General features: G+C 48.9%; 1 protein-coding gene and 1 non-coding gene across 6 annotated transcripts in view; one reads left to right on the forward strand and one right to left on the reverse strand.

Annotated features, from left to right (window-relative positions):
• Window positions 1-23,420, reverse strand: part of STRADA (STE20 related adaptor alpha) — a 28,437-nt gene extending 5,017 nt beyond the window's left edge. Inside the window, exons 1-8 of one of the 5 annotated variants that reach the window (XM_040989487.1) lie at window positions 23,255-23,420; window positions 12,902-12,957; window positions 11,212-11,269; window positions 9,219-9,247; window positions 2,726-2,828; window positions 1,895-2,016; window positions 461-569; window positions 224-347 (exon numbers count right to left, since the gene is read on the reverse strand). In XM_040989487.1, the coding sequence (XP_040845421.1) occupies window positions 224-347; window positions 461-569; window positions 1,895-2,016; window positions 2,726-2,828; window positions 9,219-9,247; window positions 11,212-11,269; window positions 12,902-12,913 (557 nt within the window). In that variant the 5' untranslated portion in view covers window positions 12,914-12,957; window positions 23,255-23,420. Of the gene's footprint in view, window positions 1-223; window positions 348-460; window positions 570-1,894; window positions 2,017-2,725; window positions 2,829-9,218; window positions 9,248-11,211; window positions 11,270-12,877; window positions 12,958-23,254 lie in introns of all 5 variants that reach the window. The other 4 variants (XM_040989486.1, XM_040989490.1, XM_040989488.1 and 1 more) reach the window with 4 other exon arrangements.
• LOC121162693 lies at window positions 13,070-13,170 on the forward strand. Its single transcript, XR_005884830.1, has one exon. It is a non-coding gene; the product is annotated as a small nucleolar RNA U13 (small nucleolar RNA).
• Window positions 23,421-24,219: the final 799 nt, after the last annotated feature.

Genomic DNA, 24,219 nt, shown 5'->3' on the forward strand with positions numbered 1-24,219 from the left:
TCTGCTCCGGCCTTCTGGCATCAGACTGCCTGGGCACACAGGGAAGGAGGGAGGGATGGGGAGTAGGGCCCAATAGGGGTTTCAGTGCCCCATGGTCTGAGGGCTGTCCCCAGATTAGAATCCAGATCCTTGGTTTGAAAACATTCACCTCACTGACTTCAGCCTGTGACTGTTTTGGGGTGTGTGTGCTTCCTGGAGGTGCCCCCGCCGCCCCCGGCAGTACCTGTGCACGTAGCCCATGTGGTGGATGTAGTCCAGGGCCTTGAGCACCCCCTGCAGGATGTACGCAATGGCCAGCTCGCTCATGCCATCTGTGAAATGTGTGCTTAGGAGGTCCTTTGCAGAACCTGGAGTGGGAATGGGGAGGGTGGGGAGTGGGGACAAAGTTGGGGAGCTTCAGATGGGCGATCTGACCCCCGCATCCTTAGAGCCCCCTCCACCCGGAGCCCTTCCTACTCACCGTATGCCATAAAGGACGTCACCACCCACAGCTCGTTGTCTGAAATGAAGGTGGCTCGGTAGGGCATGATGTTGGGATGGTTGAAGAGCTTAGAGACGTGCAGCTCGCCCTGAGGGTGACAGTCAAGCTCAAGTCAAAACCAAGGGCGCTGAAGACGAAAGCTCATTGGGAGGGGGACAGCGTGGACAACCTGGGGTTCCAGCACTTTCTGGGGGGGCTCAGGTTCCTGGGGCAGTGCAAGTGGGCACTTCTACCAGAGGAGAAGCCCAGATCAGCCATCTACAGAGAGCCAGGCTGCTCAGCCAGCCCTGCCTGGGGCGGCCCCTGCCTGGGGCAGCACAGGCTTAGGAGAAGCTGCCATCAGGCAGCAAGCGAGCGTGGCTGAGGGTCCCTCAGTTTCATCACTCAGAGACCATAAAAACACACTAGTGAGTGCACACCAAGCACGACACGGAGCCCAGCCTTGGGGCCACGGCACAGGACTCCTCTGATATGAGAGAACGGTGTTTCTCTAGTACAAGGGAAAATATTACAGTTGAATGAAACAAGCAAAGGTATCAGAGGACAAAGGATGAGCAATCAACACTGCAAACTATTTGCCAGCGACCGCTGACTGGGAGATATCTTTGTTGGGAGCAGCTATGGGAAGTGCAAAGAACTATGGAAGCCAGGGTCCCACCTTGGGGACGTGAGCTGACACTAAGCCGGCTGGACCTTCAACCTGCCTCTGCCGTACACAACAATTCATCAGAGTCGTTCTGTCCCAAACGCTCGGGAACACACACAGGTGTGTTTTGTTTTGTTTTGTTTCTCAAATTACAATGCTGGGTCTGCACTTCTGCTCCATCCTCAGGGGTGACACACCACCCCGACCAGGTGAGCTGGCGCCAGAACACCCAGCTGAGCATCTGGGAGGAAAACGGAAGGAGGAGGGGAGGGCAAGCTGAGTACAATGGCCCTGGAGAGGCCCCTGGAGCTTGCCTGCTCCAGGCAAGGCAGAACCCAGGCCTGGGCCGTTTCTCCACCTGCTGTCTTCCCTGGTTTGGCAGGAGGAGGCTGGCTATTTGCTTCCCAACCAGAAAGGGACTCCAAACAATGAGAATAAGCCAAGAGCCAGAAGAAGCCCCCGGATGGGGCTTAGGGGACAGGCACCTGGGTCGGCCTCCTGACTGCTGTTCACTGGGGGGAGGTGTGTGGCCAGGGGCAAGTGATTTGGCCTCTCCTGGGTCATAAATCAGTGGGAGAAGGGGGTGCCTCTCAGTAGAGCTGAGCAGCTTCACACCCAATCCTTTCAGTTCTCAATGAAAAGCTCCCTGTTACCCCCACTGTTGAACCCTGGTCTCCCCGATTTCCTGCTGGGTGCTCTCAGAGAAGGGATGTGGGAGTGTGGGAGCCCAGGGCCCACACTCCAGGGGTCACCCTCAGGTGTCCCACCTGTAAGAAGGTCACCATCTCATTGGAACACGCTTCTAGGTTAATCCTTCGCACCGTCACATACTCTCCTGTGGGTTTGTATCTGGCCAGGTTTACTGTCATCAGGTCCTCAAAGCCTTTGCCTAAAAGATGAGAGAAGATTTCATGCCATCAGCAGGGACAAGGGTGACAACACTTCTTGTTTTCCCTTAAGAGAAAGGGACTTGGGTCTGGCGCAATAGCCTAGTGGCTAAAGTCCTTGCCTTGTACACACCAGGCTCTCATAGGGCCGCTGGCTCTAATCTTGGCAGCCCCACTTCCAGTCCAGCTCCCTGCTTGAGGCCTGGGAAGGTAGTCAAGGATGGCCAAAGCCTTGGGACCCTGCAGCCATGTGGGATACCCAGAAGAGGATCCAGGATCCTGGCTCCGGATCGGCTCAGCACTGGCCATTGCGGCCACTTGGGGAGTGAATCAACAGACAGAAGATCTTCCTCTCTGTCTCCCTTCCTCTTTATATCTGACTTTCGAATAAAAATAAAATAAATCTTAAAAAAAAGAGAGAGAGAGAAAGAGACTTATCCCAATGGGAAATCCAAGTTACCATTCCCACCACTACTGTCACTCTCCTGGTTGGAATCCTAGTCAGTTCCTCTCGGCCAGCCATCCCACATACCTGGAGCACAGGGCACAAGAGGGGGGAAAAATTGGCCAACCGTGGCTTTTCCTGGAAATCTGATTTCTTCCCAACTCACACAGAAAAAGCCCCAGGGAAGACCCCCCTCTCCTGCCAAAGCCGGACTTGCCACCAACGACCTGGCGGCACCAGCCCAGCAGCACCAAGCCCAACATTACCTATAATGGTGAGCAGCTCGTAACAGCCTCCCTCGGGTAGGAAGCTGCTCATGATCTCCGGCTTTGAGAAGGATGCGATCGACTCGGAGCTCGCCTCATTGGTCTAGAGAAAAAAAAAAGAAAGGTAGGTTAACAGAGAAAACTGGGGTTGGGCTAGGAGTGGGGACCGAGGTGGTGATTCATTTCCGTGGGGCGACAGGCGCCTGAATGAACATATGCCTCCTGATGCTGTGGCACAGATAGGGGAGAACTACACCGCCAGGCCTTCCCTGCGGTCACACAGGGCCTGGCCAACTGCTGACCCACCAGGCCTGCCTGCGGTGGCCTCAGCTGCTATGAACCATGAACTTGGAGGGAAGGCTAACTGGAAAAAGGCACAGGTAAGCAAGAGAGAAGGATCTGGGGAGGGGCAGGGGAATTGGGGAGTCGGGAGGGTCCCCTTGACCTCTGGGATGCACTAGAGTCTGACTTTAAACCTCCTGACGCAGCAGCCCAGAAGGTGCAATGCTGCATCTTGCGCCAGGGGAAGTATGCACAGTAGATGGCCCCTCTTTAGTGAGCCAGGAGCCCAGGCCAGTCACTTCCTGGCATTTCCAAGTGAAGTAACTGGACAGCCACTACAGTTAATTACAGTGAGCAGGGCTGGAGCGCTAGCATTGTGGCATAGCATGTTAAGTTGCTGAGTGCCATGCCGGCATCCTGTAAGTGCTGGTTCTGACCCAGCTCCCTGCTGGTGGGTCTGGGAAGGCAATGGAACATGGCCAATGGGTTTGGGCCCTTGCAAGCCCTGCGGAAGACCAGAATGGAGATCCTGGCTTCAGCTTGGCCAGCCGTGGCCATTTAGGAGATGAGCTAGTGGGTGGAAGGTCTCTGTCCCTTCCTCTCTCTGGGTCACTCTGCTTTTCATATAAATTAATCATTCTTTTTTTTTTAAGATTTGTTTTATTTTAATTCGAAAGTCAGATATACAGAGAGGAGGAGAGACAGAGAGGAAGATCTGTCTGCTGATTCACTCCCCAAGTGGCTGCGATGGCCAGATCTGAGTCTATCCAAAGCCCAGAGCCTCTCTGGGTCTCCTATGCGGGTGCAGGGTCCCAAGGCTTTGGGCCGTCCTTGACTGCTTTCCCAGGCCACAAGCAGGGAGCTGGATGGGAACTGGAGCTGCCGGGATTAGAACCAGCACAAATATGGGATCCTGATGCATGCAAAGCGAGGACTTTAGTCACTAGGCTACCACACCAGACCTAATCAATCATTCTTTTTTAAAGACTAAATTTCTTTTTAATTAATAAATCCTCTGCCTGCAACGCCAATATTCCCTCTGGGTTCTGGTTTGTGTCCTGGCTGCTCCACTGCAAGCCCATCTTCGGCTGTGGTCTGGGACAGCAGCAGAGAATGGCTGAATGGGGACTCTTCACTCTATAAATCTGACTTTCCAATAAAAATAAATCTTTCTTTAAAAAGTTTATTATTTTTAAGTACTTGAGAGAGACAGAGGGAAAGAGAGAGAGATCTGGCATTTTGGGTCACTCCCCAATGCCCTCAACGAAGCAGGCCACAGCCACGAGCTCAGAACTCCAGCTGGGTCTCCCGTGGGGGTGGCAGGAGCCCAGGCCCCTGAGCCATCGTCTGCTGCCTCCCGAGATGTGCTTATAGCAACCTGGGATGGAAGCAAAGTAGCTGGAACAGGAACTGGTACTTCATTATGGTTTGTAGCCATCGCAGGCGACCCGGAAGAAGTTCCTGGCTCCTGGCTTCAGTCTGCCTAGGTCTAGCTGTTGTGGCCATCTAGGGATGTATACCAGCAGATGGGAGACTTTCCTCGCTGTCTCTCCCTCTCTCTCTGTAACTCTTTTAAGTAAAGTAAATATCTTTAAAAAAAAAAAAAAGGAGAGAGAGAGAGAAAGAAAGAAAGAAAAAGAAAAAAGCCAGTAAATGGAGCTGTCTCGTTCCAGGCTTACACTGGCATTAGCAGAGCCTTGTCAAGCCAAATCGAGCCGCGTTAACAAACCCCACTTCTAACTTCACTCATCTTTTCTAAGATGCAGCCGCACCGTTGGAACAGGCTGTAGTTGTGCCACATTCCCAGTTGTGTTACCTGCACCTCGTGAATGCCCCTCAATTTGTCCACACCAACACTGCTGAGCTCTGGGGTTGTCCTGCTGTTATCCACCTCCGTGCGGTGTTACTGGGAGTGCATCCTGGGCTTTTTCCTGACAGAAGCCCCTATGCAGTGCGGGCGGCCACACGCAGTAGGTGAGCAAACAACTTGATTATACCAACTGCCTTCCCAAAAGCTGGTACCAATGGAGCTCCCACCAAAAATGTAGGTCTAAGCATGTGGCTCTACCTTTTCCCTAGTAGTTGGTGTTTTCAAATTTCTTCACTTCTTTCTTTTTTAAGTTTTAAAAAATTTTATTGGAAAGGCACATTTATAATATTTATAGAGAGTAGGAGAGACAGAAAGATCTTCCATCCACTCGTTCACTCCCCAAGTGGCTGCAACAGCCTGGCAGAGCTAAGCTGATCTGAAACCAGGAGCCAGGAGCTTCTTCCAGGCCTCCCACATGTGCAGGGTCCCAAGGCCTTTGGCCATCCTCAACTGCCTTCCCAGGTCATAAGAAGGGAGCTGGATGGGAAGTGGAGAGCTGGAACACAAACCAACACCCATCTGGGATCCTGGCACTTGGAGGTAAAGGATTAGCCAGTTGAGCAATTGTGCCAGGCCTCTTTATTTCTTTTATAAATATTTATTTTATTCTTATTGGAAAGGCAGAGTTACAGCAAGGAGAGACAGATGCTAGAAGCTTCTTTTGGGTTTCCCATAAGCAGGGAGCTGGATCAGAAGTGGAGCAGCCAGGACTTGAGCGGGTGAAAGCCTAGCCCACCATGCCACAGGGCCAGCCCAAGATGGCTTCATTTGTGCCAGGCTCACTGTGGTTTGATCTCCGTTTCCCCGATTGGTAACAGAGGCGCCTCTATAGACCCTGTGCCCTTTTCTGTCCCCTTTCCTGCAGTTTTCCAGCTCCCAGGCCCACAGGACCAGCCGCATGGAGCCGGCTTGCTCAGTCATGAGGAAGGTCTCCAAGCACAGGGAAGCTGGGGCATGCAGCCTGTTCCTCCCCGGAGACTCACGAGGCGCTCTCCCTGTTCACCATGCGGCCAAGCTCTACAGTGAGGAATCGTGCTTGGTGTGGTCTAACCCGGCATTTCCCACGGGCACCTGCTCCGGGGACCACACAGCTGTTCGCTCTGGGGGAAGAGAACTTGGGGAAGGCTATTTTCAGTCAAGCACATGCAAGTAATACAAAGACCACAGACTTGGGGTCAGATGCGGAATCTGAACTGAAGCCAGGCACTTGCTCTGCAGCTGGGAGTCAAGCAGGCTTATCTCTTATCTGGCTCAGCTGTGGAGGGAGCCCCGTCTCAGAGGGTTGGGGCTGTCAGAGGTGATGGAACCCATGAAGACCTTGGTACAGCCAGGCACGTGGCAGCCATCTCCTCCTTTCCTGCTGCCTACGCCTACTTAGGTGCTCTGCTCAACAAATGCTGAGTGGGGCATGAGCATTAGTTAAGGGTGATTTGCATTTGACTTTTGTGCTTACAAACGTTCTGAAAACAAACTGGAGGGTCACGTCACTGCCACCGCAACTTCCTGAAACTCTCATTTTCAGAATCATCTTCAGCAACTGCCAGAACCCTCACCCAGGGAAAGAGCAAAACCAGGGCACCAACTTGAGCAAACAGCCCCAAACCAAGAGCTCTGAAACGGTGACTCCCCATGTGTGTGGAACTGACAATGCAAAGTCAGTCTGGAAGTGGCTTGGCTCCTTGGCCTTGTACCTGTGCACACCCCATTTTCTTGGGGTTTATTTTGATTGAATATTCAATCAAAGCAATGATGGACATTAACATAAACTCAGCAGTGCGCCTCCTTCTCTACTCAAGTCTGTGAGCACCGCCAGGTGCCACATAATGACCCCTGGCCAGGGTGCACTGCATATACAGCAGTGGTCCTGTATGGTCACAGCCGGGGATGCCACCGCGGTCAGGCTGGTGCATGGAGGTCCACTCTAGGACGTTCGCACAGCAAGGTAGGCCCCTGTGATGCACTTCTCAGAACAGATGCCCGGTGGTCAGCAGCACACAGCCAGGCTCACGACAAGCCACCGTCACTGTCCCTTGACTTGGCTGCCTCTGCCCTACCGGGGTGTGCTACAGTAAGGAGAAACCTCCCCCGGGTGCCGCTGTGCAGGTGGCACTCCTGCCTGCCTCACTCCCCTGTCCACACCAGTCTCCCGTCTCTGCCTCTGCTTTATCACTGCCAGTTCAATGTCATCTCTCCAGGGAAGAGATGCACTCAGTCACGCTGTGAGGTTGCTCACCTTGCCTGACTGCCCCCCAGGACCTGCTGCGGCTGCTTCATTTCCCACTACCCATCTCCTCCATGGCAGGGTTCAGCTCCATTGAGGCAAGGCCCTTGCCATGTCCTCCTGGCCATGTTCCCTAAAACCTGGAACAACGCTGGGACATTCTCAAAACACAAAGATCATGCAAAGCAAAGGGGGAGGTTTCCTGCCGAGAGCGTCTGGTGAGAAGAGGGTAAATGTACCAACTAGCTTTCTGGAGCCTGCACTCCATGGGCGGCCCTGGAAATGCTGGCCCTCACGGGACACACTCCCCCCACACGGAACACATTCACGTGTGAGAAAAGCAGGTCACCAGATGGCTCCTGTGAAAAGCAGCTGCTTGGTATTTAAGGGTGGTGTGTCTTCTGGTCTCCAAGCAAGCTCCTTAAAGCTCTGCACATTGGAAAAGAGATTTGAGACATGGCCCAAGCCCAAGCTTGGGATGCTTGTCACATACCCACCTCCAGCTCGGGCACTGAGACATCTCCCCGCCAGGCCACCCTCCACATCCTTGCAGGGTCTCACAGGGAAGGGATTCATTAAACTACTGCTGCGTGCACTTAGCCACCACCGAGGACTCCACTAACTCAATACCAGACAACGACTCAAAAGCATTAGCTTCAGAAAAGAAAATGTCTTAGGTGACTGGGAGCTTGAGTTCACAGGCGACACAGAATTGAAGGAGACGGCTGAGTTGAGTGACTGCACCCCTCGGCTCTCCAGCTCCCTGGGAGCAATCGGAAAGTGGCAGCTTCTACTCTGGGCTTTTCTGTAGTCCTGAGCTCCACAGAAGGATCGCCCTTGACTGAAGAAAGCCATCATGTGAGGAAGCAGAGGCGGGCCTGTGCGAGGGAGAAGCAAGTTCGTGCATTCTGTTGTTCCAGATTTAGCAGAGGCCTAAATTCAGATCACCGAGATGCAATGATTCAGCCTGTTCTCTCCACAAGCACAGCATGGTGTCGTCTCATTAGGGTCATGGATAATCTCCAGCTGCTCCAAGAGAGAAGCTGATTCCGAGGGTTTCCTTAGTTTCCCACACCATGAGAAAGTATTTTGTTTAGAAGTATTTGAAACATATGCTACTGGTATCCAGAAATGACCATAAAATGATAACTCTGTTGAAAGAGTTTTAAAAAAAAATACACAATCAAGCATACACAGACAACACAGAATGCCAGCCAATGAACACATCCAATTGCCCACAGGTTTCACACAGGATCACTTTTGGGACAAGTGGTCGCTGTGAACATATAAACATTACAAAAAATTAGCAATGTATTCAGGGAAAATTCCTAACTAACCAGTCGGGGCCTCCTTCTGATTGGAGGATACCAGCTCTGCTCAGAGAACTGCCACGCAGCTGTCAGGCACGGCCACAGCTGGCCGCGAGGGGAGTGCCTAGGTTGCACCCTCATCCTTCACTCCACCTCGGGACTCCCACAAAAGCTGCACTCGTGGACTGCGCACAGGGCCAGATATGGACGCCCAGCCAGAGGCCTCTTTCTCTGTCTTTGTAAGATACTGATGCACATTTTCCAAAATAGCTTGGTACACTGTGCACATCTGGCACTGTTTACACGGTAAATAAACTGCAGGAGGAGGGGGAAGCAAGGCGAGAGTCCTGCAGCTTTTGCAAAGCGAAAAAGTACGTTTTCTGCATAGTACTTCTCCACTTTTCCTTTTGTTCTTAAGGAAAGAGATTTGAGGACTCTAGAAATAGATTCATGTTCTTTCTATGGACTGAAATCTATTATTAATAGATAAAAGATGGGCAATTTAGTGCCACCAGCCATGAGCACATTTCACACTGCTGGAGCCCTTTGTGTGGGGAGAATGTGATGGGCAGTGGGGCAGAGCAGGCGAGGCACCTGCAACCCCCAGCAAGGACAGAGTTGTCAATTTCTCAGCCTCACAGAAGTCCAAGTCTTTCCAGGGTGAAACCTGCGCCTTCCCAAGCGAAAAGATAAGAACAAATAAAGCTCAGGTGGGCAGGAAGCGCATGTAGCAAGCCAACACAAACAGGCTTCCGCGAGAACGCATGTCCATGCAACAGTCACGGCGCTAGAGCCTAGAAAGTCACTTACTTTTCTCCGAGCGTCACCCGGAGGCTGCTCTGGAGTAGAGAAATCAATGGTTGGCAGACTGGTTTTTAGCAGGAGACACATCCACACTCAGAACAGCAGTTACTGCGCTTTGCACTACATTTATTAATGACAGTCACTTAATGGTCACTCCAGCAGAAAGGACTGTTGTGTCACACGTCACACACATACACAGAGACCCACAGGAAAAATGCTGCAGTGCCAGGGATCCAAGGCTCCTCCACACCAGAGAGCCCGCTCCTCTATAGGCATTCCGTGTTCGGCCTAACTCAACCGCCGCCATTCTTGTAAACATTCTCTCTTCGCCAGCTCACCATGTTCCTTCGAACCTGCTGGTTTTGACATCTTAACTCCCAGAAACTAAAAATCAGATACTTTCCATTCTAAATGCAAATAAAACAGTGGCTCCTGGGCTCTCTGCTACTCTGTGTGAAAGTGAACAAAGCAGACGAGAGCTGAAATGATTTTCTGCCCTTAGACAGTTCTGCATATGCTTCTGCTTTTCTCAGTTTGAGAAAATTAACCCAGAGCACTCAAGTGAATGCTTTTGACTATCAAGTTTTAGGTGGGGGTTCTCTAGTCACCAAAGTCTTGAGTGATACAATATTGGAGGAGCAGGGAAAACGCTTTCTCATAAGATCCATGAGAGCAACCCAAGGCACTGTCAGAAAATGGCAGCTCCAGAGAAGAAAAGCCTCGGTTCCTCTTCACGGGGCACCTCACACCAGGGCTCGGGTACACACGGGGCAGCAGCAGGTGCTGCAGATGGCTGGTCAGAGGCAAGAAGCGAGAGAAGGGACTGTGGGAAACCTAAGGCAGGATCACAGAGCAGAGAGCCCATTTCAAGTTGTGTACAACTTGACAACACAGACTCGCTCAGGCTGGCAACAATCCTTTCCCTTCAGATCAGAGACAGGTTGACTGTTAAAAGCAAGAGTCCCTGCAGACAAAGCCAGTTAATTTAACTTGTAAGTGCCGGAATATCTGTAACCAACTCATGGTATACTGGACTTACACATCAATCATTTCCATCAATGCCATTTCAAACAAACCATTAACAGAACCATTAGCTTTTCCTTTACCATACAGTTAATTTTTATGCTTTTTAACATAAAGGACTCATTATTTCTCTAAACCCTTTGTTTATCTAAAACTTTGACAAAGTTCACCCATCACACTGCTCCAGAAGTTCTAAGAGGTAACTGGCGGAAATGGACTACTAGGTACTGGCTAGTAACTAACAAATTTGAGGTTTTTAATTATTTAGTTATTTGACATTATTCTGGATCAATCAAGCACTCAGTTGTCAACCTGCCTCTCTAGTGACAGAGTCCTAACTAAGCATCTTGATATTCAAGAACGGGTACCACCACCATCACCATTACAGATCTGGCTTTGCTCTGCGGCAAGGTCACAGCTCCCAGAAAGCCTATCTTTGAAAATGGCCAATGTCTGAGCTTGTTAAACCTCAAAGTTGCAAAGCTACTGCCTTCTGAATGAACACTTAGATCTTACAATAGGAAACTGGCATTTCTGCCCTGCTAGATTTCCCTACTCTCTGGATTCAGCCCCGTAATTTCTACCATGAAGAAATGAATCAAGTAGATTGAGCAGTAAAGCCGCTTCATTTAGCTCATGGCTTCCGCTGTCCTGATCGCTGTTTTGTTTCTTAAATTTTCAGGACTATAGACTTTTAAACATTTCATTTTTTTCCCTTTATGAATATGTATTTTGATTGGACTTTTAAGAGAAATATATATATGCCTTTTAGGTAAATGCTGATTTTCTAACAATCAAGGGAGGCCAACGCAAACGCCAGATTAATCCTCAAACAGATTCAAAACGGAGTTAGGGAAACCCAACAACTTTGCTTTACACTTGCCCTTAAAGTTGCTAATTTTCATAAACCGATGTAGTCAACAAAAGTGATTGATACGTATCCTAAAGTGATGGCTGGCTGCTATACTGGACTTACCTCCAAATAGTTCCAAATCTCTTAAGCCCTCAACAATGAACTTTTCCGAGACCCACCGCTAAAGAGGAAAACCCCAAAGAGAATTAGTGTTTCTTTCGAGCCACAGAAGATTAAGCCTCAGAGAGACAAATAAAAACATGACACAAATTGAAACATGCAGAACAACCAGGATACATTTCTATGGACAAGTTAAGGGAAGAATCTTGAAATCAACAAACAACAGTAAATTAACTCCTTCCTCTAGTCCTCTTAGCCTCATCTGATGACTAATTCTTAAATCCAACAGATGAGAAAGGCTTACTATTGGCCCTGATAACAAGCAATGCATTTGTCTTTCCTGTATAGAGGACTATCCTTTGGTCCTACTTTATCAATTCCATCTCAATCTATTACAGATGCCTTAGACCATCAATTAATCACAAATTAATGCCAATTTGAGAAGTATTACTGGAATTCACAACACAGGAAACAGGGATGAGGCAGTTTTTCATAGACTATTTATCTGTCAAGGGAAATGCATCAAGCTGAGTATTCTTCTATCTAGTATGTTTCTAAAGATAATTGCTTTTTACATTTTCTACTAGGTTTGCAAAAGACCAAAGTAGCAGGATCAATCTAGGGTTCGCTTTCCTGGCCTCTTTCTAATGAGTATTAGATTCCCATCTGTGGCCAGAGGTCTGGTTTCAGCCCATCAGGCTAGGTGACACAGAAAAGCAGCTTGCGTTTCAAAGTAATGGAATCAAGATTGCATTTCACAGAGGGACTGGGGTCCGAGCCTGGCCCGGGGTCACTCTTTCCACTTTTCCTCCTCAACTAACGGTGAGCTCCTCTCTCTCCAATATCAATCGCTCTTATATCCACAAGGGGAAAGCTGGTTAGGTGACATTCAAAAATAGGGTGCATAATCTGGTTTGTGACTTGGAACTCTGAAACTATTCTCTGTCCTTTTTTATAATTAACAAAAAAAGTAAAAAATAACATTCTAAATAGAAACAGTACGACAATGACATGCATCATATACAGAACATAACTTGCCTTTTGTTATTTAGAGACAGTGCTATATTCATATCTCCCAGCCCTGACACAGTTAAGCTTTTTAAATAATTACTATTGCATTTCAAAATTAGGTACTTGATAGAAAACAAAATAAGACACTCTGTTATGAACTCGGGAGCTTGCGAAGAAGGTAAATCAAATCCATATTGATTTGTGAGGTCATTTTAGCTCGTACGGATTTAAAGGTAATAAAATCTTTTATGTTCAGATAAAAAGACGTCTTCAATTGAAATTAACCAAATTAAAAGGGTTACAGCAATTACAATTTGATGCTGAATTTAAAAAGATACAAACTTATCAGAAGCACAGGAAGTGCAGAAGTCACTGGCGGTTTCTATGGACATCCAGAGGGCTGTCCATTATGGGGCGCGTGACTGACACATTCACGCATTAGATAAGCCACTCTCCTGTTCATCTCTCGAGGGCAGCTAGTGGCACAGCCGTGTCAATCAACGTGGCAGACTGTTCTGGGCCTACAAGCCTTCTTCTCACCTCCTCGCTCCCTACAGCCCTCACTTCACCATCGCCAATCGAACCATCTGATGGTGTACCCCAACACTTTATTTTGAAGAAAACAAAGAGAATGAAGCAGGAGAATGGAAACACTCACCCTAATCCGCTCTGGTTTACTTACAAGAAAAGACATGAGTGCCTAATGCCGAGACCTATTTCAATTCCAAAAATGTAAACCTAAGGGAAACAAAAACAAGCTCAGTTAGACAAGTTCCCTCTCACAGGAACAGTCTGTGATGATTTTAAAGACGTGCCTAGAGACACTCTGACCACGAACTTGGATGCACTGATCCTTCTGTGGTTCATGAGCCTGACCATTGGGCTTACATACATCTGCATAACATGTGCCTCCCTTAAACCTTGTTATGTTGGCACATTATCCAACTGACCTAAAAAAAAGGTGGGGGCCCCCGGCGCGGTGGCACAGTGGTTAGGGTCCTCACCTTGCACGCTCGGGATCCCATATGGGTGCCAGTTCGAATCCCGGCAGCCCCACTTCCCATCCAGCTCCCTGCCTGTGGCCCGGGAAAGCAGACGAGGACGGCCCAAAGCTTTGGAACCCTGCACCCACGTGGGAGACCCGGAAGAGGCTCCTGGCTTTGGATCGGCATAGTATCGGCCATTGCGCTCACTTGGGGAGTGAATCATTGGACAGAAGATCTTCCTCTCTGTCTCTCCTCTCTGTATATCTGCCTTTCCAATTAAAAAAAATAAATAAATCTTAAAAAAAAAAAAAAAGGGAGGATCTGACAAGCAGCGTGATAACCTAGAGGCTAAAGTTCTTTCCTTGCATGCTGCAGGATCCCATATGCGCACCGGGTCCAATCCCAGCGGTCCCATTTCCCATCCAGCTCCCTGCTTGTGGCCTGGGAAAGCAGTTGGGACCCTGCACTCATGTGGGAGACTCGGAGGAGGCTCCTGGCTCCTGGTTTCAGATCAGCTTAGCTCCAGCTGTTGTGCTCGCTTGAGGAATGAATCAATGAACAGAACATTTTCCACTTTGTCCCTCCTCCTCTTTATATAGAGGAGGAACAAAATAAACAAATCTTGAAAAAAAAAAAAAAACCTTGGATGTACTTTAGCCAAATAGATTTTAAAATTCTGTAATTTCAGCAAGAAAAAATTTCATATGATTTTTCTTTATGTTCATTTCCAAGCCAAGCCCCTAGTGGCCTTTGCTGAACTGTATATGGTTATGTAAGTTATCAATTTTAGAAATTTTATCTACCAACTTCCTGCCCTGGTAGAAGAAAGCTCAGTGCTCTCCTTTACCTTCCTTGCCTGGTGCCCTGCGTGCCCTGCCCTCCTTCCCCGGATGGAGCTCTGGCCTCCTGTTTGTTTAAAATCACAGCCCACATTTACAGTACTTTGACTAGGCGGAGTTCAGAGACCAGCGCGTCTCCTTCCATACACACCTCATTTTTTTTCTCCTAGAGCCAAGAAATCATTTGTTTGCTATTTGGTTTCCCATGTAAATATAAATTTTATCCAAGATATTGCAACATACCTGCCATTGGCTTTGCCAATTCTCACCCATATATTCAAACTCGTCAATTCTAATTACTCCCTGAACACTGCCTTCCCAGATTACTGTTTGCCACCTGGATTAGCTGCTTTTTTTCCCCCCCAAAGATTTGTTTATTTTTTTCTTGGAAAGGCAGATTTACAGAGAGGAAGATCTTCCCTCTGCTGGTTCACTCCCCAAGTAGTCGCGGTGACTGGAGCTGAGCTGATCCGAAGCCAGGAGCCAGCAGCTTTATCCAGGTCTCCCATGTGGGTCCAGGGTCCCAAGGCTTTGGGCCGTCCTTGACTGCTTTCCCAGGCCACAAGCAGGGAGGTGGACGGGAAGTGGAGCCCTATGGGTTCCCAGCACATGCCAGGTGAGGGCTTTAGCCAATACCGTGCTGGGCCCCTAGCTGCTTTTCCCACTGCACTGGTTTACCCTTTTAGTGTGGCAAGTCAAGTCTCCCAGTTCTGGGAGACAATCTTGTATTACTGCGTCAACACGTGTCTCCTCCTTTCTTTTTGTTTTTCCTGTTTTCACATTATAGAATCCTAATGGCGTACTTCTAGATTTATCTTCTAAATTTATACTTATTCCATGTCTATAGTAGACTTGTTTTCAGGAGATTAATTTAACTTTGTTTTCTTTTGTTAAAAAGATTTATTTATTTCTATGGGAAATGTAGATACACAGAGAAAGGAGAAAGATCTTCCATTTGCAACTGCATTCCCCAGCGGCTACAACAGTCAGAATGGAACTGATCTGAAGCCAGGAGCCAGGAGCTTCTTCTGGGTCTCCCACGCGGACGCAGGGTCCCAAAGTTTTGGGCTATCCTCCTTTTGCCTTCCCAGGCCACAAGCTGAGAGCTGGATGGAAAGTGGGGCAGCCGGGACACAAACCAGTGCCCATATAGGATGCCTGCACTTGGAGGAAGATTAGCCAGTTAAGCCAATATGCCAGCTCATGCAAGGCAAGTATTTAGCCTCTGGGCTATTTTGCTGGGCCCCTCAACTTTGCTTTCTAATCCTTCCAGTAAATTTTAAGTTTTGGTTACATATTCCTAAGGTTTTCTGTCATTGCATGTATCGCCCCATCTTGTTTCATGTTTGTTATTTATAGTTAGGAATTTATATCCAGAATGGCTGCGAAAAACATAACACATCATGACCAATAGGATTTATCTCAGAAGACCCAGAAGAAGCTTCTGCCTCTTGACTTCAGATCGGCTCAGTTCCAGCCATTGTGGCCACTTGGGGAGTGAATCAGCGAATGTAGGATCTTTTTCTCTGTCTTTCCTTCTCTCTGCAAATTTGACTGTGCAATCACAATAAAAGTCAAAATAAAACAAAATTTTAAAAATATATATTTTTAAGTTCTTTTTGGCTTAGTTTTTATTTATTTATTCCAGGGGCAGTGAGAGAGATACAGAGAAAGAAAAAAGTCCCTTCCACGGGTTCACTCCTCAAATGCCTGCTATGGTCAGGACTGGGCTAAGCGGAAGCCAGGAGTCAGGAGCTCACTCTGGGTCTCCCACTAGGTAGCAGGGGGCCAGCTGCTTCAGCCATCGCTGATGCCTTCCGGGTTTTCATTAACAGGAAGCTGGACTCAAGCTACAGCTGGGTATCAAATCCAGGTTCTCGGCCATGGGACGTGAGCTTCTTTATCAGCAGGTCAAACAATCATCCCTGTTTCAAGCTGTTGATAAAGAGCTTAATGGTTTATGTTTTATTTTTACATCTTTTATTTTATTGTCAATGAATTTTGAAAAGGGGCAATTTCATTTCACTCTATTGAGTAAAATAAGAGAAAAAAACATAATCACCTCAGTAGATGGAGAAAAGGTACATCACAAAATTCAATACTAGTCCATGATTTTTTAGAGACTTCCTTTTTAAAGTTTTAAAAGACTTATTTATTTATTTGAAAGGCAACTATGAGAGAGAGAGGAGAGACAGAGAGACTTGGTTTACTGCTCAAGTGCCAGAACTGGGCAGGGGCGAAGCCAGGAACCAAGTGTTTTTTCTGAGTCTCCCATATGGGAGGAACTTGGACCATTCTCCACTGCTTTCCCAGGCATATAAGTAAGGAATTGGATTGGAACTGGAGCAGCCAGGACTGCAACCGGCACCCATGTAGAATGCTGGCACTGCAAATAATGGTTTAACTCACTGCATCACAGCATCAGCCTTAATGATTTTTTAAAAAGATTTATTTATTATTGCAATGTCAGATATACAGAGAGGAAGAGAGACAGAGAGAAAGATCTTCCATCCAATGATTCACTCCCCAAATGGCCACAATAATGGCCAGAGCTGAGCTGAGCCAAAGCTAGGACAGGACCCCAGAGGTTCTTCTAGGTCTCCCACGCAGGTGCAGGGTCCCAAGGCTTTGGACCATCCTTGACTGCTTTCCTAGGCCACAAGCAAGGAGCTGGATGGTAAGTGGAGCAGCCGGGATTAGAACTGGCATCCATATGGGATCCTGGCACGTGCAAGGCGAGGACTTTAGCCACTAGGTTACCGTGTTGGGCCCTGATCTTTAACAACTATAAACCAACTGGGAACGGGAGGGACATGTTCATGTTGGTAACAGAAAAGTATGAGAAATCCCAAGTGCTGGTGTCCTGTATGAACACCACTTCATGTCCCAGCTGCTCCATTTCCCATCCCATCCCCCACGTGCGGCCTGGGAAAGCAGTGGACAATGCCTGAAGCCCTAGAACCCTGTACCCATGTAGGAAACCCAGAAGAGGCTGCTGGCTCCCGGCTTCGAATTGGCTCAGCTCTGGTCATTGCGGACATTTGGGGAGCGAACCAGAGGATGGAAGGCCTATCTGTCTTTCTTTTCCTCTGTAAATCTTTCTAAAGAAAATATATAAAATTTTGAAAAAAAAAAAACAAAACAGAATGAGTGAGTCTCCAAAAGTCTGATCCCAAAGCTTCTTTGGAGCACTGTATTGAAGTGGTGGCCGAGGCACGAAAGCCAGAAGAAAACTAAAGCAGCACCCCCAGGGAAGGAGGGGGCGGAACCATCGCCAGGCGGCGCTGATCATGAACACAGGAAATGACACGATTTAAACCACCCCCCAAATCAAATCTAAAACAACTAATTTTAGAAATAAGGTTATTTGCAAGACCCTTTTGGATTCTTATATTGCAGAGATGAATCATTAGAAAATGAAATTTTAAAATACCACTTAAAATTCCAACAAAGCCAACAAAGGGGCCCACACAATTCCCACAGAGAAGCAGTCTGGATATATTCTATCTACCTAGAATGAATTTCGATTATTTTTTTAAGATGTATTTATTTTTATTGGAAAGTCAGATATGCAGAGAGGAGGAGAGACAGAAAGGAATAGCTTCCATCTGATAATTCATTTCCCAAGTGACTATAATATTCAGTGCTGTGCCGATCTGAAGCCAGGAGCCAGGAGCCTCTTCCGGGTCTCCCACGGGGGGTGCAGGGACCCAAGGCTTTGGGCTGTCCTCGAGTACTTTCCCAGGCCACAAGCAAGGAGCTGGGTGGGAAGTGGAACTGCCGGGATTAGAAACTGCTCATATGGGATCCCAGTGCGTGCAAGGCAAGGACTTTAGCCCCTAGGCTACTGTGTTGGGCCCTGAACTTAGATTCTGATGCCACACACAAAGAATTACTGGATCAGAATTCTCTAAAAAAGTTAACACCATCAAGTGTCTGAAGACAACAAGGTAGGGCAGATACCTGAGACAGTAACAGAGGTGCTGTTTGGGATGGCCACATCGCGTCTTAGGGCACCTGGCTGGCATCCAGCAGGCTCTACCTCTAACGCAGCTTCCCGCTGCCGGCAAGCACCCCGGGAGGTGGCAAATGACAACTCAAGGGCAATGGTGCCTGCCTGCCACGTGGGCGACCTGGCTTTGGCGTGGCCCAGCCTTGGCTGCTTCAGCAATCTGGGAAGTAAACTGTCAGGCAGAACATCATATTGGCTGCTGCTTTGTGTATCAAATAAGATGGGGGTAAAAGTTAACAGAGGCGAGCCCAGTGTGAGGTAGCCTAGTGACTGAAGTCCTTGCCTTGCATATGGGCACCAGTTGATATTCCGGCTGCTCCACTTCCCATCCAGCTCGCTGCTTGAGGCCTAGGAAAGCAGTCAAGGATGGCCCAAAGCCTTGGGACCCTGCACCTGCATGGGAGACTTGGAAGAGGCTCCTGGCTCCTGGCTTCAGATGGGCTCAGCTCCAGCCATTGCGGCCGCTTGGGGAGTGAACCAGTGGACAGATCTTTCCCTCTGTATCTCCTCTCTGTAAATCAGACTTACCAATAAAAATAAGGCCTTAAAAAAAAGATAACAGGAGAATGTCTTGGAGTTCTTAGCATAAGTAAGCATTCAAAAAAGAACATCAAGCCCGCAAAATACAAAAGAAAATATGAAAAATCTGACTGTCAATATTAAAGGCTTCTACCTTTGACATTAAAAATAAAGATTAGGAGAAAATACTTTATAGCTGTATCTACAAAAGATTTCATAGAGCATTTAAGGAACTTTTACAGTAATACAACACAATTTAAATATGAGAAACAGAATTACTTAATGGAATATTATATAATTAGTGTAGAAGGTGAAAAATATCAGGGGAAGAGTGAAAATCAAAAGTGGGAAAGCAGAGGTGGGGGACGGTGAGGGTGGAGCTGGAAGGGGGAAGTGACAGAACAAGGATGGGGGAAGCCCACGGCCCTGCCCTCCCCAGCGGCCCAGGTGATGCGGAAAGCTGCCAGGAAAAGACAGCCAGCGTGAGGGCCAGAGTCTGATGCTACGAAGGAAACCAGGAGAGAAACTGAGAGGGGCTCCACTATCAAAATCTGGGAGGGAAGGGAGTGATTTGGCCTTGGTGGGAAGATAAGTCCCCTCTGACGGGTGTCCCGGCTAAAAGTCTCAAGGTGTCTCAGTGACAATGCCCATCACAGGAACTAAAGCCAGGGATCACTAATGGGGGACAGACGTGAGGATGATGCAAAGGCAGCCAAGGGACCAGCAGTTTTAATTAATGGTGCCCTGAATCCGGACTTAAACTGCACGCAGGTATTTTCTTTGCTAAAATTGTGCTAAATAACACAGTAGATCTTTATGTAAGATGGCTTAAGAGGGTTCCACTCATGAGCGCAGGGTGGGTACTGCCTTTGAAGGACCTGCTAGCTTCAGATTGAGCTATGGACAAACGAACTTTGTGTCCTTAAAATCAACAGGGCTGCTTCCGAATTTCCTTTAAAAATGTAAATCAGAATGGAAGGAAAGAATAGAGATATAAATACATATAATAATACCACATGTCCATAAACACGTGTACATCAGCTAAGCAATTATACCAGTGGACAGACACAGAAGTAGTTTTGTTATTTAAAGTAGGGTTATAACACTTGTTGGAAAGGACGCTACCATCATTTAGGCTCTCATTGAAATCCTAGAAAGAGAATAAGAGCTTATTACTGAGCGTCAGAGCTAAATCCTACACAAGCATTGGGGAAGTTTACACAGACACTAGAGAAAGATGTGTGGGTCATTAGCTCATCTGGAAGACTGGGTACACGCTGGGGACGGGGCCTCGATGCCTGCCCTTAGGGACACAAAAGGCGTACGGCACAACACAGGTCTAGAAAGCAAAGCTTACGGACTTACAAACAGCAAGATGAGCAAATGAGCAATTAGCAACAGCAATGGGCTACTCCTTTTGGCATTCAGCAAAGGAAAAGGTTACCGTGGCCAGATGTCGACCTGGAAGGTCAAACAGGACTTGGAGAAGGTGGGAAGTCCAAGCTGAAAATAGCACTGCTCACTGATTGGCCCCTGCTTACTTCCTCAGGTCGGCTGGCAGGCCTCTGGACTTTCAGAAGAGCGCCTGCCACACAACAGCCAGTCAGTGCCACTGAATGAATGGCCCAGTGTGCAGGCAAGAGTGTCAGCAAGTTGCACATACGCCTGGATGGGTGTTACGGCAGTTAGTGGAAGCTGAACTCCGTGAAAGAGAACAATGCGTGCCAGAGGAGGGATTTTATGCAGCAGGTGCTAGGAAACCCCCATAGCCTGTGAGTGGAAGATGACAAAACAGAGTGGTCTCGGGCAGTGTGGCTCAAACTTTACTGTGCATACAAATCACCAAGGATCTTGTAAAATGCATTTTGATTTCAAAGTTCTGGGCTGTTCCAAGACACGGTAGTTCTAACAAGCTCCCAGAGGGTGACCATGTTACTGATCTGTGTTTACAATCTTGTTCACTAACGTCTGGGAAGTCTCGTGCTAATCAACATTTTAAAGAATATTATTAATCTGCAAGGTGACGTGGTGGGGGGTAAGATGTGAAAATAACCCAGAGACAGAATTGCCAGTAGTAATAATAGTCCACATTCATGGTCTTAAGGGCCTGAGGCATTGGGAATACCAAGAAGTGTGAGCTGATGGGACCGGCACATTGGCTCAACTGACTAATCTATCTCCAAGTGCAGGCATCCCACATCGGCTCAGGTTTGTGTCCCGGTTGCTCCACTTCCCATCCAGCTCCCTGCTTGTGGCCTGGGAAAGCAGTCGAGGATGGCCTACAGTCATGGGACTCTGGCCCCACGGAAAAAAGCTCCTGGCTCCTGGCTTCGGACAGGCTTAGTTCCAGTCACTGCAGACATTTGGGGAGTAAACCAGCAGATAGAAGATCTTTCTCTCTGTCTCTTCTCTCTACAAATCTACCTTTCTAGTAAAAATTAAATAAATCTTTAACAACAACAACAAAAAAAACACCCAGAAGTGTAAGTTCATGAAAGGGGCAGAAAGAAGAGTCGAGAAATCACAGACAGGACATCAGACAGCACCAGCTCGTCCTTTCCCCATGGGCTCCTTATCTAGTGTCTGCCTCAAAAAGGCCTGTGCCTGGAGCTCACCGCCTTACTGGGGAGTCCGGTCAACACGTGAACTCTGATGACTACAAATTGTCTTGTGTTCCTGAGTGACTGGGGAAAGAACAATGTGTCAAGACAGAGATGCGACAGACCTGGGGTGAGAGTGTCTTTGGTGGAAATAATATTAGTTCTAGTTTTTAAATCATACTCCAGGGCCTGGTGCAGTAGTCTAGTGGCTTTAGTCCTTGCCTTGCATTTGCAGGGATCGCATTTGGGCACTGGTTCATGTCGTGGCTGCTCTACCTCCCTTCCAGCTCCCTGCATGTGGTCTGAGAAAGCAGTCGAGGACGGCCCAAAGCCTTGGGACTCTGGCCCCATGTGGGAGACCTGGAAGAAGCTCCTGGCTCCTGGTTTTAAATCCGCTCAGCTTCAGCTCCTTCTCTCTGTGAATCTGACTTTCCAATAGCAATAAATAAATCTTTAAAATAAATAATAATAATAAATAAACAAAATAAATCACACTGTAGTTAAGAAAACAGCTATCTAAACATAAGAGGTCTTCACTAAGACCATGCAAAGTGTTTAATATAAAAAGGAAACCAGAACTATGCATGGATGTATGCCCCAATAGCCAGGGCTGGGCCAGGCTGAAGTCAGGAGCCTGGGACTCCTTCTGCTCAAGGGTGGCAGGCGCACACACACTTGGGGCATCACCTGCTGTCTTCCAGAATTACAGCAGCGAGGTCAGGATGGGAAACCAGGTGCTCTGATTCGCAGCCCAAGCCAAGTTCCAACTGCTGCACCAAATGCTCCCTGCCACCGAAACCGGTGGGGGGCGCTCTTAACTGCCCATTTTGCTCTTCTGCTGTAACAGAGCAAGCAAAGAATCCTCTCATTGCTGTGTGTTTCCAGGGCCTAAAGTGCCGAGGTTGCTGTTCCATGAATGAGAGTAAAAACAATCAGAGCAGCAAACCCGGAGGGCCATCGTGCCCTGTGCTGGGCGCTGGGCGGCACTCTGGGCTCCGCCGGGAGATCACACCCGTTTGGAAGCCAGAGTGACAGCCGGGCACAGGAAGACAGCTCAAGGCCAGATGTGCAGAGATAAAAGGCCACCTGCGAACACATCTACTGATGGACCAGGTGCCAAATGATACGGAAGGGAATATTCATTCACTCTGATTTAAAGTCGTATTTTCTCTTTTATTTTTGAAATTGATTTTCTCAGTACCTCTGTCTGGGGTTATAACTATAAGCACTGAACCTGAGCTAACACCCCAACCCCATCCCCAAGAAACTTGGCTAAAGGGTGGAAGACTGTTCCCATCATGTTAGCAATGTAACCAAATGAACGGCTGGATTAGTAAGCTCCTGGCTTGCGGCAGTCAGTCAATCGCCGGATCCTTTATCAAGAAACAGGGTTGGATGTCCCCTGAAAAGTATGAATCGGCGATGAGCAAGAGCAATCCACATATGGGCACAGGGTGCGATATTGAAGACACAGTATGACGGCAAGAACATTCCAACGGCGTCTCCTCATCGGGCAGAAGACAATAAACTGCGAAAGGCTTAGCTCCCTCACCCGAAAACTAGCAACAATTCCATCACCCCCTTCTTTCACGCTCGCTTGTCCACTCCCCAACCTCGGACCCCGATCGACCGAGGGCTTTGAGGAAACAAAACGCAATCCGAAGCTTTTCGTTTGGGTGGCCGATGTAGGGTGCCACCTGGATCTCGTGTCCTTAAACCTCCGATGTGACAGGGACGGGGGCGGCAGGGAGAGGTCAGCGCTACCATGTGCCGCTACTTCAAAGGCTACTCTCAGGTCCCCCACCTGAAAGCCGCGACGGGGACAAGGGGAAGAGAAAGCGGGAGCTCGCCCGACAACTCCGCTCCAGCATCGCCTGGCCGGGCCCAAGCCTATTCTGTGCCCGGGCTGCGGCCCCTCTTTGCGGGAATCCAGTACAGAGGTTCAAAGGGAAGCCTGTGGGAGCGAAGGTGAGCCCAGGACGGTCCCTCTGACCCAGGCCCGCCCCTGCGGTGTGATCGGCGACGCGGCGACGAGAAACTGGTTCCTGGGCCGCACCAGGCGCCCCGACAGCCCGGTACCTGGTAAGGGAGTTAACGAGCAGTCCCGGCCGGTCTCAGCTCCGCCTCCTCGGTTTTATGGCCGCGCCGCCGCCAGGCCGGTTGCTGGGAGGGGAGGTACGCAGCGTGCCATGCGCAGTAGAGGCACCCAAGGAGGGTCGGCGGAGAGCTCCGCCCCGTCACCTCGAGGAGGCCCCGCCCCACCGAGAAAGTTCCGCCCCACCTAGGAGGCCCCGCCCCGCCGAGGAGGTCCCACTCTGTCGAGAAGGTTTGGTCCGGTTGAAGCTCCGCCCCACGGAGGAGGTCCCGCCCATCCGATGAGGTTGGCCCCGCCCCGCAGAGGCCCCGCCCCGCGAAGGAGATCCCGCCCAGCCTCGCTTCCTCTCCCGCCGGGTGGAAAAGGTGCCTCGCCGTGCGCCCCGCCCACGTGTGCCGCACCCCTAGTCTGGGCTCCTCCAGGACCTCGAGGGGCCCGTTTGCCGCCTGAGTCCAAAAACCTGCCTTCTCACAGGTCCTGCCCGGAGGATCCGAAAACGGAGGCTTCACCTCCCCTCAGAGAGGGCTGTAAGGGCCAGCTCAGTAAGGGGCTAAAGCCGAGTAGAGCCAGGCGACCCAGCGCAAGACTGCTCATTTGGCCACTTTGTGAGTCTTTTTGCTTCAGTTTTCCTCTCCTATGTAGGAGACAGGGGTGGGGATCCAGGCTTCGGCTTGGGGAGTGAATTAGAATGGGAGCAGCCGGACACGAACCAGGGTCCATATGGGAGGCTGGCATTGCAGGTGGAGGCTTTACCTGCTAGCCACAATGCCAGCTTCCATTCCCTCACTTTCTTAAAAAAAAGATTGATTTATTTTTATTGCAAAGTCAGATATACAGAGTAGAGGAGAGAGCACAACAAGTGAGCAGTGCTGTGCCGATCCAAAGCCAGGAACCAGGAACCTCTTCCGGTTCTCCCACGCGGATGCAGGGTCCCAGTGGTCTGGGCTGT

This window comes from Ochotona curzoniae, unplaced genomic scaffold (assembly GCF_017591425.1).
Source record: "Ochotona curzoniae isolate NIBS_2020 unplaced genomic scaffold, NIBS_Ocur_1.0 contig_523, whole genome shotgun sequence".
NCBI lineage: Eukaryota > Metazoa > Chordata > Mammalia > Lagomorpha > Ochotonidae > Ochotona > Ochotona curzoniae.